General features: G+C 37.6%; 1 protein-coding gene across 1 annotated transcript in view; it reads left to right on the forward strand.

Moving 5' to 3' along the window:
* LOC134390134 (contactin-4) overlaps window positions 1–20190 on the forward strand; it is a 353707-nt gene that overhangs the window by 36828 nt on the left and 296689 nt on the right. The window contains exon 2 of the mRNA XM_063113414.1: window positions 15026–15152. Coding sequence (XP_062969484.1) covers window positions 15026–15152 — 127 coding nt within the window. The remainder of the gene's footprint in view (window positions 1–15025; window positions 15153–20190) is intronic.

Here is a 20190-nt window from a genome sequence, read left to right on the forward strand (position 1 = left end):
CTATTCAAAGCACTTTAACTGTAGTAAGGCATTTACCACTCACAACCCTATAAGGTAGGCTCCATTTCACATATGAGGAAGGTGAGGCACAGAGTCTAAGTAACTTGCTCAATGTCGCACAGTGGTGGAGTGAGATTTGAACCAGGCACTATGGTCTGGAGTCTATGCTTTTAACTCCTATACTGTAAATAGCTTGCAGACGCTGGCATATTTTATTTAAGAAAATTGGTTAAGAATTAATTTCCCAATTCCACCTGCATCCCTTAAGAGAGAGGAAAAAAAAGGACATGTAGTGCCATGGCAACAAGTGGATTTGGGGGGACCTCAATTTGTGTACAAAATTAAGATGCAACAATAATACCTGCTTCAGCTTGTACAGTGTGTGTTGGGGAACTCTGCTATAACTCAGCAATATTAATCACTGATACATGGTATAATACAGCCACGACTGCTACTTCATCTCCTGTGATGCTCCCCTGCTTATGGGTTGTGTGTGTGAGAGAGAAAGAGGAATTTGTCGGTTGTAATTACACTAAGCACCCTCCCACTGCCCCAGGGCTCTTGCAGTCACTGCTGTCTTTACCTGTAGTGCTTATCTCCCAGGTATCCCCCCATGGTTTGTTCACTAGCCTCCCTCAAGTCTTTGATCAAATATTGCTTTCTCAGAAAGGACTTCACTGTCAACCTTTTTTGCTATAGTCTGAATGGTTGTATCTCCCAAAAATTCATATGTTGCAATCTTACCCCCAGGGTGATGTAATAGGAGGTGGGGCCCTTGGGAGGTGATTAGGTCGTGAAGATGGAGCCTTCATGAGTGGGATTTGTGCCTTTATAAAAGAAATTCCTGAGAGTTACCTTCCCCCTTCCACCCTGTGAAGACAGCAAAAAAAGTTGCCCTTTATGAACCAGAAAGCAGGCCCTCACCAGACATCAAATCATCCCACACCTTGATCTTGGACACCTCAGCCTCCAGAACTGTGAGCAATAAATTTTTGTTGTTTATAAGTTACCCAGTTTATGGTGCTTTGTTGTAGCAGTCCGAACAGACTAAGACACTATTTAAAACTGCAGTGCTCTCCCTGGACTCTCTATTCCCTTTCTTGATATATTTTACTTCCCAACACTAATCACCTTTCGACATGCTATATAAATTACTTAGTCTGCCTCCTCCATCCTAGAATGTGGGCTCCTAGGGCAGTGTGTTTATTTACTTTGCTGTCTATCCTCAGAGTGCTGAATATAGTCTAGCGCATAGTGGTACTCAGTAAATACTTGTTGAATGAATGAAAAATGTTAATCCATTATCCCCTGTTAGTTACTTCTTACTTAGCTGGCACATTGCTCAAGCAAACAGAAGCTTTTGTTATAAAGGTAGAGAAGGTTATGGTCATCGACGCTCTCTGTGATTAGAGGTCTATGGGAAGAGATTTGAGCAGCATTGCATAGTGAAATGAAGAGGACAGGTCGATGAGTTACTCAAAGAGCCCAACAACTTAATGGGCATGCTTTTTACCTTGTCTTTAAAAAGCCAAGAAAACATTTCGCCCCCCTCATTTGATAAACCTGTGAATTCAAGTCAGTGGCATTTTCTGCTGCTCTTTATCCCTTCACAGAAAGTTTTTGCTTTGTGTTTGCCCAATCAGTGTGCATGCCAATTTACCTTATGACAAAATGACATAGAAGAGGCAGAATGCCCAATAATTAGATGCAAATTTTATGCTTGTCATTTTGAAAGGTTATGAATCCCCTCTTTTATAAAGTTTTCTATAGAAGATATTTTAGGATAAAATATCTCTTCTATTCATCAATATGCTGGTGATTCCAAAAAAGAACTCTGTAATGTAAAAGAATTAGTAACAAGTGGGGCACATGATGCATCATGTTTATCCATTCTGCTCTCTACTGAAAGGAAATAGGCTTTAACTTATTTCCTCCTGAGCAGTTTAAAGACATAAATATTGACAGAATAGATTATCTCCCTTTCTAAAAGAGGACTGCATCATTCTTCCCCTCTATGTTTCTAGGTAAAAAAGGACCAATTCTATTGTTATCCAGACAGTAAACTAGGGGGAACTTAAGGTTCTATGAAAAATATTAAATTTGTAATCAGAAAATCAGGATTCTGGTTAAAGCTCCATCACTGAGTATCTGTGTGACTTTGGAGAAACCACTTAATCTTTGTAAATCTTTGTTTCTTCATGTCAAACATGGTATTGGATTAAACATCTGAAGTCACCTCATATTTGATGATTCCATTTTTTACTCAGTGTCTTCATCTGTTTGTGCTGCTATAACAAAATACCTGAGGCTGTATAACTTATAAACAACAGAAATTTATTTCTCACCATTCTGGAGGCTGACAAGTCCAAGATCAAGGTGCCAGCAGGTTGTGCGTGTGGCAAGGGCTGCTCCGTGCTTCTGAGATGGGGCCTGGTTGCTGTTTATCCTCTGGACAAACACTGCGTCCTCACATGATGGAAGGGCTGGAAGGGTAAAAGGACCAAATGCTGTGTGAAGCTTCTTTTATAAAAGCCTTAATCCCATCCTTAAGGAAAGATCCCTCATAACCTAATTGCTTCCTGAAGGCCCCACCTCTTAATACTATTGCATTGGGAATTAAGTTTTAACATGAATTCTGAAGGGAACACAAATATTCAAACCACAGCACTCAACATATCAGAATCTCATTTATTTGTTGGTGGTGATGTATAGAGAGCAATTGCCATAGTATATCATAGTGCCATTAAGTTCTTTGCTCTAATCTTACAAGAAATCAAGTTCAAGTCCCTGTTCTGCAACCTCATTAAGAGTGACCTATCTTGAGCCTCTCATTTTCTATTATCAAACGAGGAGCATAGCTGTAGTCTGTGGGTTATGTGAGACAGGGCCTAGTAAGCTTTTTTCTTAGCAGAGATCCTGGCCTTATTATGAACTCAGCAAATCTTGGTTATTATTGTCATTATTCTACACAGCTCTAAATAGGATACACAGGGGTTATCTTTTGAGGAAGGGAAAGTTGACGTTGATTTGTGGTTTCGTAAGCATCCCTTTTCCAAAGCTGAGCACATCACTGCCTAAGTTGAGTGACTGTAGGTTGTGTTTATCCTTATCTAGCAGAACTTTCTGGTTTCAGTCAGTGAGTGATGTAGAACAGAAGTCTGGTTTGGGTTTCCTTCCCAACTTTCATTTTAAAATACTAATGTTCTACCAGGCAGACCCATATCTGGAGCCCATTGCCTGCCATGAATTTTATCTCAATTTTTGTCTTCCTTCCTCTCAACTTCACTGTAGACATTATGACAGCCCAGTCTCCTAAGAGACAATATGCCAAATAATTAAAGTAATTACACACCAGAAAGAGAAGTGTGCTAAATTTAAATTTAGTGGATCTTTCCTGTTAGAAATATGTTCTCAGAGTTTTGCTTGAACAGCTCCCAGATTACTTTTTCATGCTTCCTAGTATATATATTGACACATTCACTATGTGCCAAGTTAAAAACCTGAAAACATTTAAGGAAAGATAGAAGCAGGGTACTTTAGCTGCCAAAGAGACAGGTGCAAAGGTTCATGAATATTAGTTGAGAAGCTACGGTGCATGTAACATGAAAGTACCGCCTGCAGGAGTTCTGTGTGTGGGCAATTTAATGTCAGGAAAGACAGTGGGGAACAGAGGGTGTCACTGAGGAGTTAAGAACACCAGCAGTTCACCCCAGAAGGTCTTAAGACAGATGGTCTATAAGAAAGTGAGAAATTATGACTGAGTATAGAAAAGGCAACCTCAACACTTTGATCGTACTTTTCTTTAGCTCAGAAGAAGGATGCTTTGCCTCCAGGAGTCTTGAAGATATAGCCAGGGAAAAGGTTGGTTGTTTCTCCCAGTTACACAAAATCCTGGACAACTCTGGATGACAGTATTCTTAATAAATGATAACTAAAGTATCAGAAGCCAAAGCAGGTCTTTTAGAATCATGTATATCTTCAACTAAACAGAAAAGTATATCCCCATGAGTATGTATAATGGAAGACATTCTGCTCATTCAGGGCAGAAAAGAGAGGCATTTCCAGCATTTGATTTGAGAGCCACACAAGTGCTCTTTTCCCTCAGTTATCAGTTCTGGCAGCCACCTCACGCTTATAACAGCCTAATGCAGTTGCTGAAATTACCCTACTCCATCCTCCTTAAATTGTGTCCCTTGATTGTGGATCACCTGCATCTGAGTAACCTGGGGTGCATGATTCTAATCATATGCTTGCACCTCTCCCCCAAATCTATCAGAATTTTCGGGGAAGGAGATGGTGTTCTATATTCTTTGTTTTTAACTGGCTTTTTCAGAGATTCTTTTTGCATACAAAGAATACACAAAAACACATTAAAAGCGTCACTGCTGCTTTAAGTTAATAATTTTTTCAAAAGGCCACCATTGAAGTGTATGAATTCCAGCTTTAAGCTGTATCCAGAATGGATTAGCATACAGTTGATAGATAGATAGATAGATAGATAGATAGATAGATAGATAGATAGATAGATAGATAGATAGATAGATAGGGAGGGAAGGAGGGAGGGAGGGAGGGAGGGGGGAGGGAGGTAGATAAAATATACACACAGGTAGGTAGGTAGGTAGGTAGATAGGTAGGTAGGTAGGTAGGTAGATAGATAGATAGATAGATAGATAGATAGATAGATAGATAGATAGATAGATAGATAGATAGATAGATAGATAGATAGATAGATAGATAGATAGATAGATAGATAGTAGGTAGGTAGATAGATAGATAGATAGATAGATAGATAGATAGATAGATAGATAAAATATACACACATATATATATTTTCCATCAGGAAACAGTGTCCTGCAGTGGGGAAGGGCATAGGAGAGACACGTTTTAATAGGGTTTGCCTTATGTATTCAGAAATATCAGAAGAGGCACAGTTCAAGGGATCAGACTTGTACGGAGCAGTTGATCACAGGAGTGTCCAGGTTGAGGTGCAAGCACAAAAATGAACAATAGGCCCACAGAGAGATCTTCACTGCCATATTGCTAAGGGCCAGTCCTGTTTGTGTGCATTTACACACACAAGTGCTTTTGGAGAACTGTTAAAAGGAAATAGGAAGAATAGAAGGAAGACCAATGACATGAAGAATTGAATAAATTGATGAATTAATTGAATATATTTATCACTGAATAAATTGATGTGTACCTTTCTATGAATATAGTATCAGTTAGGAGTCACTTAGCTGCAGCTGATAATTACAACTCAAACTTGCTTTTAAAAAGGCAGTCATCAGCTCACATACCTGAGAATCTAAGGGATAAAGTTTGCTTGGGACAGAACTTGTTCCAGAACTCAAACGATGTCATTAGAACTTAGTATGCCCTTATCCTTTGGTTTTGCTTTCTTATCTTTTGGCTTCATTCTTTTCTTAGGCTCTATCTGGAGGCCTGCATAAGCTCCAGGTTTCCTTCTACCAAGCAATCCTAGACTAAGAAAGGGTTTTTTTTTCTCAGTAGTTTCATGAAAAGCCCTGCGATGGAGTCTCATTAGCCAGGCTTGGGTCAGATGCTTGGGAACCAATTTAGCCAAGGAAATGGAATATTAATTGACCAGGCCAGAGTTACCTGCTACTTCTGGCCTCAGCAGAGGATTTTGGTCTATCCAAACCACTTAAATTGAGAGAATGGAAGAGTTGGTTCACTAGTTAACGGGTGGAATGCTCTTAACTTAAAGAGGAGCACTGGATACGGAGGCAAAATCATAGATGTGCGCCACACAGTAATGTCACTAGGGAAGCAAAATGGGGTGAATTAGTGAGCCAGTAAGTCCTTCAGACTTCTTTAGCCGCAACCAATCAATTATGTGTTTCTATTCTCTTATTTGTTCTCATGAGTAAATAGTAATGTATCTGAATATAAATCAGAAAGTTAGCTACAGTGGAGCACAGAGGATTTTTAGGGCAGTAAACTAGTCTGTGTGTTACTGTGATGTTGGTTTCATGTCATAGTACATTTGCCAAAACCATAGAATGTACAACACAGAGTGAACCCATGTGTAAATGGTGGGCTTTAGTTAATAATAATGCATTACTACTGGCTCATCCATTTTAACAAATATACCACACTAATGCAAGATGTTAATAATAGAGGAAACTGTACAGGGGAGAAAGGTGTATATGGGAACTCTCTGAACTCTGCTCAGTTTTTCTGTAAACCTAAAACTGCTGTAAAAAATAGTCTATTAGTTAAAAAGATAAAGTTGGTTATACTTAACTGATTACTGTCTGTTTCTCTAAAATAAACATTCCATGAGGGCAGGAGGTATTTGCTTTGCACACTATGTCCCCTCCATGTAATACTGGAATTGGCATACAGTACAGGCCCGAAAACTCTGATCAGAGGCCATTTGAGTCAGAAATTCTTGAGAATTAAGAAATTTTCTATTTTAGAGAAGAAATATGGCTCATAAAACATGTCTAGTGTTACATAACATCTCCAGCTGAGTCTCGGTCAGCACTCCATAATCAAACACATTTCTAATTCTGCAGCAAAGCCTATGCATATTCACACAAAGACTATAAATAGCCTCACATCAGTTCAGGTCAGTTTTTGCCTCCAAATGAGTTACAAAGGATTTGCATACGTTGAAAACGCATCTTTCTTGTCATAACCGGGTCTTGACGTCAAAATCACCCAATTACTTATTTTTAAAAGAGCGATTAATCCATTGTTCCTGGAATGTGTCAAGGGTATGAGGTCAGGGTCAGAGGAGGATGTGTTGATCTAGTCCCACCACTGTTCTTTTCCACTCTACAAATCCTTCAGCAGTGCAGAATTTTTCTATAAGGAGAGACCACTTATCTCTTAATACTTTCCCCACCGCTACCACCATTTCTGAGATCTGGCATTAGGTATGACTAGGGCCTCATTATGCGTGACACAATGTATGATGGCAGCAGCATTATTTTTTAACCAGAGGACAAAGAAATAGTATGAGAAGTATTCACTTCTCATTTGGATTTTCTTTCACTTTGTGCCTTCAAACATACGCCAGCTGTCGGGAGACTTCTCTTTCTTGCTGCTTAAAATGTTCATTTGAGGGGGTTAAAAGAAGGAAGGTGGAAGCAAGGACAAATGAAAGAAACGTTTTATCTTTGAAGCAGCCGTGTCTGTCTCCTCTACTATTTGTTTGCCTCTGCTCTATTCAACTGAACTACCAAATAGAATACATATTCCACAAAAATGCTGTGTGTTGGCTGGCTGTACACATTGGCATTTGTGTGAGGCCCTGAATATCCCTTGATATTAACTTTATAAATACTAACAACACTAAATTGCGTTTGTAATGATTGTGTGACAGCTGTCCAGTCACTGTTTCTACATTCAGTGATTTGATTTTAAAGGTACTCTCACACTTGGGAAAATCACTGTTACAGTATTTGTTTCTGGATTTCCTTAGGTTGTTGTCCATATATTTTGTGAGTAATTTAAATCCACAGAGATGCTGCTGGCCTTATAATTTTTTAGTCAAAATGAATTTCTGTGATCAATAAGAAGGCTGGAGGAGAAGGCTCACAGCCAGCAGGACACAGTGGGCCATGTGCTTACACTGCTTGGGACATTCTGGTGGCAGAATGAGTAGTGGTTTTTTGCATTGGGATTCCCCCTTGATGTGTGTGGTGAGAGGGAGAAAGTGAAATATGAGGAGGATTCTGGGAGGACACCCAGCAAACCAGCTTAGCAGAACTTTCTTGTCTCTGGTGGCTTTGCTCTGCAATCTGGTAAGGCAACATGTTCATGCTGATTATGCAGACAGGAGCATTTACTAACTTGATTTGTCAAGGGCTCTACAGGAAATACGGTAAAAGAAACAACATGGCAAAGCCACACTTGTTTGCACTGGGATGCTTCTATGCATACATAATACAAAAATCTACCTACCTACCCTTCAGGTGTGACCCAGATATAACTCACATCTAAACCCATGCAATCTTCCCTGGCTGGTATTCTAAGCTTATATTCAAGCCCTTGTGTCCCCATTAGGTGTCCTAGAGTGTACTTCCCCAATTGAGATTGTTGTCATTTAAGTGTTTTTTCCCCAGACCAGGTGTTTAATCAAACAGCCTATTTGATGTTGTAGGAAGATTGACTATATATCACAGTCCTAGATTCTCGACTGTTACTGCAGCACTTTATATTTGCCATTAGGATCAAGGGCCTAAACAGCCCTCAGGTATAACACCTGGGAACGCCACGACAATTACAAGTAAAATTGAATCTGAGATTTTTGCTTTTCTAAGATGAAATCATAGAATTGCATTTCTGCCCTTCCCTAGTAGAGGTGAATGTCTGGCTACGACAAGTGCTACTGCAAGGCTACTGTCTGGAATCCTCACAGTGCCAATTGTCTAGCTCTTAATCATGTTCGTGACGCCAGTTGTAAAGCTAGGCGAACACACTAGTTGTCCAGCTCTTTTACCTGCTGGTAATCCTACACCAACTGGGCTGATGGTTGAGCTAGGGCTGGGTCTGGAGTTTCCAGACCCGTCAAGCCCATTCACAGACTGGTTCACAAACCCTTCACATTCCAGGCTGGGTCACCAGACCCCTTCACGCAGGTCTATGAGCTAGGAAACCGGCCACACTGTCCTTGGAAGCTGCAGGTCTGGAAAAAAATGGCTGCGCAGAGCAGGCGCCTAAGGCAGTAAAAACCAGCCAAAGTGACACCACCTTGTAGGGCACTTACTCCACCCACTCAATGTTTTCCGAACCACCCTAAACCGGCTCCGAGGCGAGGGGAGCCTGACCAAATTGTTCCATTTTCCCAACAGTGAGTCACTGAGTTTGTAACAGAAAGAAACATTTCCAGAAGAGAAGTATGTTGTCCTAGGGGTCATGCTAGTGAAATGTAGCCTTCATCTCCTGGGGTAGCTGCAGAGGGTTCTAGCACATAGAACAAAACTCTGCAAGGTGGTTTTTCTTTATTGGGATCCTTAACTGGTTTAGGGCTGAAAGTTGCCTGTGCTCAATTCATAATTTAAAGTACTGGCTTTCAAACTTTAGAATGCATAAAAATCAACAGAGGTGCTTGCAAAAATGCTGTTTCCTGAATCTTGATAATAAAAATCCAGTAGGTCTGGAAGAAACTCAAGAATCTGCCTTTTAATAAGCACCTCAAGCTAAGGTGACATTTATGATGGAAGTTTTCCAACCACTATTATTTTAAGAAATAATTATTTTAGGCGTAGCTTGACTTATTTTTACTAAGGTGCTTTCTACCAAATGTTTATCCTGAGTTCGGACCTACTGCCTGATTTGTTTCAGCCCCTTTGGTGCCTTCTCCCCATCTCAGCTACCTTTTAGGATTGTTCACAGATGCCCCATTAAAAAGAACTACTTTCAGGACCAATGGATTTTCCCCAGCTTTGCCTACCTTCTAGCTTGCTGCTTTAGCATGTTATCTTTTGCTGACCTTTTCACTTGGAATTCAGATTTTGCTCTACACTTGTTCCTGTGGACTTGATACGTGTGTGCCTTGCTTCCTGGAGTTAACCATCACCTAAGATTCAGCTTATTTTTCTGTGCTAAGCCCCAGAAAACCTCAGGCCCCCTCATCCATTCCACCAATGGCTTCTGGCAGCCTAACTGAGTAGCATCCCACTTGCCTGGGAGGGAAGTTTGAGGACATGCAAAAATGGGCCAAATTAATTCAAAGAAAAAAATATAGATTACTGTTGTCCCCAAAGTGCAAATAAAACAGGTGACACCTTGCTGTGGAAATGTGCTTTATTATTGTTTTCCTTAGAAGCTTATCTTATTATTAGGTAAAAATAATTTTTGTTTCAATTACAGAGAAAGTACATTTTTAGTCTGTGACCTGGGAAAAAATTTTTAGGATTAAGCAATGTCTTCTAAACTAAAATTCTGCAATTCTATGCATCTTTCTCAGCAATCCAAAAGTTTTAGATTATCCCTGACAACTACATTTTATTTCTGCAACACTTCAGTGTTGGTGCATCAAGAAGTTGTCTGAAAAACATATTGATTTTATCTCCCCCTCATAAAATAGATTTTAAAAAGAAAAGGATCAAATGGAAAAAGGAATGTGAAAATCACTGGCCGAGGGCAGTGTTTTCCAATAATTTTCAATATTTGATGAACAAAAGGCGAGAAGGGTTAGTGTCCATGTAATGGAAGCCTAACCTTTAACCTAAGTAAGTTTCTGGTCATGAAATCTCTACTTTTTTTTTGAAAACCCAGAGGTTTCCCACTCTTTGCTGAAGCATGAAAGGAAGGTTCTTCTCCCTTATCTTTACAAAGAGATGGTTTACTCAGAAGCTAGTCCAGGAGAATTTCTGTGGTATGGGACTTTAGAGAACACCAGTAGGGTGGTAAAAGTAAGCCCAGTAATGGATTGGTAGGTAGTTGCCAAGGAAGAAAGAACTCAGGAAATCATGATGTACCAGTATCGGCATCTGCGCTAAATCCCCCAAGCTCCCTTGTTCTTCCTCTTCGCCATGACTTTTAGGAATTCTCAGAAGACTGGAAAATCATTGCCTCCCCCTCCTCCGAGAGATCTCTAGTAACAGTGTGAGCCCATTTCCTCTAACTTCTTCAAGGCAGGTGAGGCATGGGGGTGACTTCTCACACTTTTAAAAACCTGAAAGTAAAATACTCAAACCCAGCATCCTGTCACTCAAATAACAAGAGATTCATTACTTATAAATACATGGTAGTGGTTACAGCAGGAATGTGTGTGTATCAAGTGAGGAAAAGTCATAACTACAGGTCAATGGACTGTTGGTGTCTCCCTGAAGATGCCTGTTCTTTATCATTTGGTGCAGCCCCGTCCCCGTGTGGGGGCGTGTCTCACAGTTAGTCCTGGAGTTCAACTATGAGCGTTCTAAGAAAGGATTAATTTATACAACTATTAGGGGTCTTCAAAAAGTTCAGGGAAAAATTTGTATTATCTTTTAATTCCATAAAGTTTTTGAAGTACCCTCGTAGAGTCCCAGACCTTGTCAGAGCCATCCCTTTTCTTCATGTGAGTCAGTTTCATAGTTTTCTGTTCCTGGATGCTTCCCTCTCATCTAATAGTCCAAGCATGTGTTAAAATTACTTCTCTAAATGTTATCAAGCAAAGAATTGTTGGTTAGCTCAACAAAAAAATGTCTAGGAGTGGGTCTAAAGTCTGTGTTGGTTGATGTTCTTTTCTTAGGAAATGGAGAGCTAGGCACAGAAGGGTCTGTGTTAGTAGTTCTCAAACTTCAGTGTGCAAAAGAACTACCCAGACAGCTCTGTTAAAAGGCAGATTCATGGACCCCATAATTTCTGGTGCAGTCAGTCTGGACTGGGGTTTAATAAAACAAGCATGACATGATTACAATGCAGGTGACCTACAGTCTAACTTTGAGACATATTGGATTATTAAATCCTTGTCTTTTGTCATTTGTTGAGATTCTCCTTTACCTTTTTAGGCTAAAATCATAGCCACCCTTCTGGTTACATAGACCAACCATGATAAAGAGAAGGATGAACTTTATCTTCTAGTCTTTGAAAATGGCAAATGCACAGGTTTTTTGTGTGCACCTTCCAGATACTTGAAAGTCACTTTGTGGCTACTACACAGAGATAGTACAAATATAGCAATGCCTCCTTCCGTGTTTCATCTAAGAACACCTCTTTCAAGAATCTTTGTCTCATCAAGGCACCACAAGGTTTCGGTGAAATAAAGCAACTCTTTTTTTTCTCAAAAATATTGGTAACCCTGGTCTAAAATTTCAAAAGCTAGGATATCTATTTTCTACACCTGGATAGCTAAACTTTCTAAATCTCTTTCTCTATCTTTGTGGAACCAAATAGCTCATGCATAAAAGGCTTTGGATTTCCTTAGATGAGAACTGAAATTCCGTTCCCTTTATGCTAATGTTAATTTCCAAGCAGTGAGCTTGGTTAACCAAGAGAAAATAAAAACTTTAGATAGAGTGTGTTATTTATAGCAAATGCAAAGCATCATTATTATCAATTCTTGTTACAAAATATACAGAAAAAGTATCCTTTTTGTTATTTAAATATGGCATGGCTACATTGAGAAATAGTACAGATGTTAATCCACAGCCTTTCAGCTGCATCCTGAGTAATCATTATTATGTTTTATTCTTATCTGGAATTACTAGTAATAGACTATATATTTCTGTATGAAATTCAAATCAGGGAACACCAATGAATTGAGATGATTGATATTATATATACACACATAATTTTGATATTTAGGACAACAATGGAAATATTTCTGTCTTAGAGAAAATTCACCAAACTTGCTGCTATGTTAGTTACCTTGATGGATAACAACTTTCATTTAACTAGATATGCCAAAAATTCACTTAATTCTTCACAGTTGAAATAAGCTAACCCTTGACCAGTATCTAAATTTGTTTTGAAAATATCTATGTAATTGTTGAAAATCTAAAATGTAAACATCTGGATTTTGAAATATCTGGCTTTCGAACCATGAGTATTAAAAAAAAAAAAAGCATATGCTTTTGTACCTTTTGTACTTTTATTCTGTATTCGTTGATAAATCCTATTTTCTTTAAGTCTCACTGATGTGGGATTTTATACATGCAGTAAAGAGAAATGATGGTGGTAGTGATATAATTAGTGACATGTTTGAATGTAGATTTCATGTGCATGTACATGTGTGTTTATGGGAGACTATTCATGGCTACTTTCCAATTTTTAACAGGTGTAGAATCACTGGCATAGTCCAAATCATTAATTTACACAGATGAAAAAAATGAAGCATAGAGAGACTAGGTGATTTTCCAGAGGTCCTGTAGTTAGTAGTTGACCTAAGGCATTGAATCTCAATTCATGGTCTAAGTCTTCATTTTGCTTGTTTTCACAACAAGGTCATGGGCTGTTCCCACTCCTCTGTAATAAAATAGAATTCTGTTTGGTCATCTTATCTCTTTAATTTTTCTTCTATCCTAAAGTTAACATGAAAGGGTTTTTGGTTGGTTGGTTGGTTGGTTGGTTGGTTGGTTGGTTGGTTGGTTGGTTGGTTGGTTTTTTTAAGTCTGTGTTAAAAGCCTTAAAAGAAATTACCAGTATGAAAATTGGCTATACAAATTAGGTCATTCTGGTCATACCCAAACTAAAATTGGATCTGAGGGGCCAGGAGGAAAAAGCACTTGGGGCACACAGCACCTGCTCCAAGAAAAATTTTCTACAAACCCAGCTGTTAAAACAACCTGCTGTAACCCTGATTAGTTTTTACCTAATAGCTGCTGAAATGGCCTGCCATGACTCTTAGACCAATAGTATATACTGCTGTCACTCACCAAAGCCTGCCAGTCCCCAAAAACTTCACTAGTGCCAATGAGCTTTCTTTCAAAACAATACATAGCACTTCTCTTTCTAATAAAACTTTCAACCTTTTCTTTGTTCTTCAGACATACCATAGACCATCCTGGTCTGTGTGGATGCCCCAGATTGCCATAAATAAAACCTTTTCTTAGAGATTCATCTCTCTGTTTTTTAATTTTAACATCAGGCTCCACCTAGATCACCAAACCAACTTTATTGGTTTTCCTCAGTCTTGAGTCACCTGAATGAATTCAGTCTTATCCTATCACCTATCAACAGGAAGGTTTTCTAGGATAACAGTTGCAATTCACGCCCTTCAAAATAATCATGTCTAATGGGAAATGGACAGTGATAGTCAATATCATTTTACATCATAGCCACTAGTGCTTTTATCTCAAAATTCATCAGGCAATGCCTTAGTGTGCTAATTGAATACATTAAAAAGTGAAAAAAATACTTTCAAATAGAACCCATCTTTACCGATTACCTTCTGTGTACGTATTGCTATACTATATATACACTGCTGCACTTGGTACTTCAGCAGATACAAAAACAGGTAAGATACAGTCATGCTCTCAAGGAGTTTACAATCCAAAGAAGGAAAAAGAAAGATACAAATGCACTTGATAGAAAAAGATAAGTGTTCATGGGAATATATAATTTAAACGTTATATGGTTAAAGAAAGAAGGTAAGGTCTAGAAAAGCCTTCTAGAAAAAAAAAGAATTTGAACTTGATTTTGAAGAATGAAAATCATTTTCATGAGCATAGGTGGTGAGATGCATTTTGAATAATATTTATTATGTGTATACTATAGAAGCCTATGTACTCTACACTGCTACTGAAAGTATGATTTGTAGATTATTCTAGTCTTTGAACTTTGTTACTGTTCCGTGACAAAATGTTTCATGCATCTAGTTTCTTTCATTGAGAGAAAGCATTTAGAAATGTCTTTTTGACATCGCTGCACCATCTAAGCACATAGCCAATAGACTTAAATCCCTGAACTGTTTCATACCAGTTTGGATGTTGCAGGTTTCCAGTACCAGCTATGTGATGCTTATGCAAGGTAGACCATGTATGGGTCCGTAGTGGGTTGGGAAAACAAAGAAACAAATAATTTGAGAATCAGGGAGGTAGGTTGTTTTTTATTTGCCTACATAGCCATTTTAAGAAAGTTTTATATATATTAGTCATATAGAGCTATTTCTCGTTATTAATGTATTTACAGAATCATCATTGTTTGTTTCCAATTATCCCATTACAAAGCAGAAAAATGTTAACTTTGTGACATTAGACAGGCTTCCAAAATGACAGCAGCATGAAAGTGATGTAGGAGGCACAAAATATGAACAGAGTAAAAGAGGGAGACTAAATACAGATGGAACAGTAAGAAATTTAGAGAAAGGAAGATGTCAAGCAGTCTGTGTCTAGAAGTTGTTAGTAAAACATGTGATCAGTATGAAATAGTAGAGCCCATATCTTCACTAATCCACAGAAGATTAATCTTTAATAGGAAATTTCATCCAGAAATTGAAACTGAATCTGCTGTGTATTATTATTTTTTGTTAGTTTCTTTCTTTTATTTTCATTGTGTTGTTTCCAGTTGTTGTTCCTACTTGGAAGATGTTATTCATCTTGGACATTTTCTCTTTTCATTTCAGATGACTACACACTGCATGGCCCAATTTTTATTCAAGAACCAAGTGATGTCATGTTTCCTCTGGATTCTGAGGAGAAAAAAGTGAAGCTCAATTGTGAAGTTAAAGGGAATCCAAAACCTCATATAAGGTCTGTTGATTTAAAAGCATATGTTTCCGTGTATATTGTTTCTATTATTAAAATCAGCAAATACTTATAAAGTACTGATTACATAAAGAGCTTTTAGATAAGTATTATAGGATATCCTGAGATGATTGTTTCATGAAAAGTTCAATTCCCACGTTCAGTTTCTGGCTGTACTAGGAATCCTGATTTACCCTCTCGTTGAATACCTTAATAATTCCTAATAACATATTTTTTAATTAAAAAGCACCATTTAAAAATACATCAGTAAACTGGCAGAAAGAAAAAAAAATACTCAGTAGTCTAAAAGTAAGTGGGTTTGGAGCCCAGAGAAGTAAGCTGAACACTAAGTATACTTTTTACCTTGATGAGCTACATGAACTGAGCTTTGGTTTTTGCAGTCTCACAGGGACTGGAGTCACAAGACAAAGCCTAGATTCAACCAACAGGAGAGTTTAATATGAGAACATCTCCCAGAATAAACCTGGGATCCAAGGGCTATATCCTTAGAGTAAACGTGAACAAGAAATAAGCTTGCCTTCCCAAGGGACTGTAAAGCACAGGTAACTGCGTGTTTCAAACCTTCGGTATGGAATGGTTTTAATAGAAGATGAGATGCAGCTGAAAACAGAATTATTAAAATACAAGATAGGTCTGAAGAAATCAGCCTAAGGCAGCAGAAAGAGACGAAGGGAAGCAAAACACTTGAGAGAGAGAGAGAGAGAGAGAGAGAGAAGGAGAAAGGTCTAATCAGAGTTCCAGAAGGAAAAGCAAGAAAGAGTGAGGCAGAGGCAACATTTAAAGAGAAGGCTAAGAACTTTCCAAAACTTCTTAAAGACATACCTGAGGCAGAATAAAAATGATCTCAGATAGAATATCTGACACATAAGAACAAATGATTAGTAAAGCAAGAGATAAATGTTCATTATTCCACATAAAGATTGATTTAACTAAACAATAAAAAGAATAAAAAGAACACTGTTTTGTGAAGATAAAAAGAAAAGTTGAAATTTATGACAATAATAGAAATAAATTGAAAAGAGATGTGCTGGACAATGAATTATCCATATGGTTAAAAAGAAATTTTTAAAAAATTGGACCCTTATCTCGCAGCATATATGAAAATCAGTTCCAGGTGGATAAAAAACCTAAATGGGAAATTTATAACACTCTTAAAAGAAAATAGGTATACATACTCATGACTTTCGGGGAATGAAAATATTTCTTAAATATGACAGAATAAGTACAAATCGTAAAAAAATTAATCTTCTTTAATATTGACAACTTCTGTTTCATAGAATATACTGAGATAAAAATTACAAGCTTCAAACTGAGAAAAGATATTTTAATATGTTTGTTATTGATAAAAAATTTATTTCCAGAATATTTAAATAATCCCCACAAATCAAAATGTAAAAAAACAGGTGATCCAATGGAAACATTTGCAAAACACATGAGCAGGTAGTTCTAAGAAAATGAAAACCAAATATTCAGTAAAGATGAAAAGATTATTCTCATTAGTAAACAGAAATATACAATTAAAACTAAAATGACATACTCTTTCAAACCTACCTGGATGACAGAAATTTAGAATACTTACATTTTATTGGCAAAGATGTGGACCAGACAGAACCCTTGAACATTACTGGTAGGAATGTAAATAGGTAAAAGCCACTGTGAAAAACAAATTCTCTCTAGTAAAGCTGCAGATACACATACCATATAATCCAGTGTGTATAAGTACATTCATAGTACATTAGGAAATAAACATAACCTGGTATGCTCATACAAGGTAACTCCATGCAATAGTGGAAAAGAATGAGTTGCAGCTGCAACAACATAGATGAATCACAAGAACACAATTATGAGTAAACAAAGCAAGTCACAGCAGAATGTTGTGAATAATTTCGTATTTATAAAGTTCAGAGCAGGTAAGGGAAAGTGGTTGTTCAAGGTGTAAGGGAGGCAAAACTTTACTCCTACCCTTTTGGGTTTTTTCAGGGGTGCCTGAGAATCAAATTGACGTAAGGCAGATCAAAAGGCGAAAAAGCATACAAATTTATTTATCACAAGTTTAATGTAGCAAGGGAGTCTTCATAAGGAAACGGAGACCCACAGATGCAGTTATTGTTGAACATTTATATACTGAATTGAACAAAGACTAGTAAATTGTGGGAAAGTAACTAAATTATTGGTGAGGATAAAAGAAAGTATTTTAACCAGGTCTGTACAGAATTTTCTATGTCAACTTCCTGTCCTTGATGATAATGTTACTTTCCTTCTAGTATAGGGATGGCATTTTTCACTGGGAATATCATCTGCTTTTTTAGAAACAGAATGAAGGTCAGGATGATTTTCTTGCACCTGCTGTTTTTCAACTGCCTTTAACTCAAAATAGTTAATATGTAAGAGCAGCATATTTTGGGGTGACATGTTCTGAACTCCTTCAAAGGATACTGTCATACATGATAAAATCATAAAGAAAAATCATGGGAATGAAAAAGCTAAAATTAGAGATTGTAATTAACTATTGAGAGGGGAGTGGTTGTAATCAAAGTGGACACAGGAGACTTTGAAAGTAATAATAATATTCCTTTTCTTAGATGTAGATCTTCATTGCCTCATGTTTTTTGTAATTTATATATATCTTATCAATATTATTTTGCCTCTATTCAAATTCAATGATTAAAAACTTTAGGCTAATAACCAGTATATAGTATTATGTAAAAACCAAAGAAATACATAATATGTCATACTTTAGGAGAGATTGGAGCCATCAGGAAAGATTCACAGAAGAAATGAGATTTGAACTGAGATAGGTAGTTTTCAAATAGGCAGAGGGTGAAAGACATTCCATACAGTTAAAGGATGGTGGTATTAGTACAGTGGATAAGAATTTCCTTTATTTGTCCATTCGTCCACTTATTCATTCATCAAACATATCATCATTCATTCGTAAAACTAAACAAGTGTTTTTCAAACTGTAAATTCCATGGTACATGGAGTTGGCTCAAGGATTACCTGGGTTGGAGAATAGCAGAGTTTCCAGCCGAGATTCAACTGTAGCCGCTTTGCCTTGAACTGGGATATATACAGTTCTAGGACTCTGAAAAATATGTCATCTAGGAAAACTGTTTAAACCACTATACTAAGCAGCTGCAATGTATGAGGTACCTAACACATTGGTAGGTTTGAAGTATTCAAAGCCTAGTAAACTACATATTCTACTAGTGTGATTGAGGACTGCCTAGATGTCGTCATAGTTGGAGTGCTACAATGTAAATGCAAGTAAAAGGATGTTCAAGTTCAAAAAAAGTATATTCCAGAAAGAAAAACAACAAAAACAAAATAGCTCTCTAATGGACCCTGTAATTAGGATGAACATATAATTTATCATCCAAAGCAGGACACTTTTGAGAGTGAAGGGCCACTGTTATTATTCTAGGACAGCAGGTGTAAACCCAGCACTGTCATTAAAAAACCAGAATGTATAGTTATTCTCCCTATAACATATTAATAAACCCAAGGCTAAATATAGATTTTTAAATGCTTTATATAGTGAAAATAAATACAAGAGGCAAAGGTTCCTAGATACATAAACGATAAGTTAACTGGTCCCAGTTTTCAGTACATAGCCAAGTGTAAGTTCAGATGTTAGCCATAAATGAAAACAAATTTTGCAGCAGAACATAGCAAGCTGCTGCTTTGTTTTCACCCAAACTGTGACCTTTAATTAACATTGCTTTTGTAACATAGTGTTTCTCCATATAGGGGCTTGCCTTATTATTTAAAACAAGCAGTAGAACAGAATCCTGTTCATAATAGCAAATTGTCACCTGAAAGCTAAAAACTCCCTCTTGTTGAAGGAAAGAGCAAGAGAAAGAATGGAGAGATCAGGTATTTTTCAAACACCTTTGTGGCTGAACTTTTTCAGTCTTCAGGCTGACTTTGAGGGGCAAGAACAAGTAGGAGAAATTCCAAAGTGAACTCTCCATGGGGATCTTCAACATTAGGTTTTCTCCTCAGACACCCCAACTGACCTTTCTTCTTTGTGTTTTTTCCTTCAACTGAACCTTCTCTTTTCATTGTTTCCTGCCCCTCAATTTTGAAAGGATTGACCCAGACCCAGAAAAATTTAAGAAGTTTTGACTTGTGCCAACTTCTCTTGTATTAAAGTTCCCTAAGGACATATGACATTGCTATTGCACTCAGCATCCCTTTCCAGACAGAGGAAAAGTTCAAGTACTTGGTTGGAGTACTTATGCTGTGAGGTTTGTATTCAACTGAGTTTTCAGAAAAATTCCAAGTCAGAAAGGCCCTGCCCCCCTCCCTTAGTGCCAAGTTGAAACCGCTAACAAAGAGGCTTTTGCTACAGCAAATCCCACAGATAGCTGCTCATTAAAGTACCCCAAATCGTACCTTCCCAAGCTTCACAGTTTGAGTGTTTGGTTGTGGAAGTGATTTGGAAATCAGCTTTTGAGAGTCACCAATCTGTCTTCGCCCTTGGGAAAATTTCTCTTTGCTCCAAATGTGCATTGCCTCTATATTAACAATATTTAAAAGATTTCTCAAACACTGAAAGAAAGCTGTGAATTTTTCAAGAGTGTTTTAGTATACAATGAGATAAGGACTTCAATGCAATCTACATTCAATTGGAATGAACAGGGATTGTATTGCAATAAAACTTGGTATACTGCTTTGTAATAGAGAGTCAACTACATTTCACAGAAAGCATTTTATTTTCTAAATAATCCCTTTTCCTTTGCTATTTGTATGTAAAAGCAGGCAATAAAGTAAATTAACGGACTTTCTGCACTGCCTTTCGGTTGAGATGACTAGTGTGGACAGGCGCACAGAGATGTTCTCATCATCCCTACAATCACTTTTCTAAAAAGACTCACATAGTCTCATTCCTAAATTCCACACTCTCCTTGCAGCTCACATTATATTGCAATTTCCTCTTTGGATTCTTAGATTTGTCATATTAAATTGCCCTACCATCATTTGAAGTGAGAGTTATGGCCAAGATGTGATCAGCTGACTA

The sequence above is a fragment of the Cynocephalus volans genome, chromosome 11 (assembly GCF_027409185.1).
Source record: "Cynocephalus volans isolate mCynVol1 chromosome 11, mCynVol1.pri, whole genome shotgun sequence".
Taxonomy (NCBI): Eukaryota; Metazoa; Chordata; class Mammalia; order Dermoptera; family Cynocephalidae; genus Cynocephalus; species Cynocephalus volans.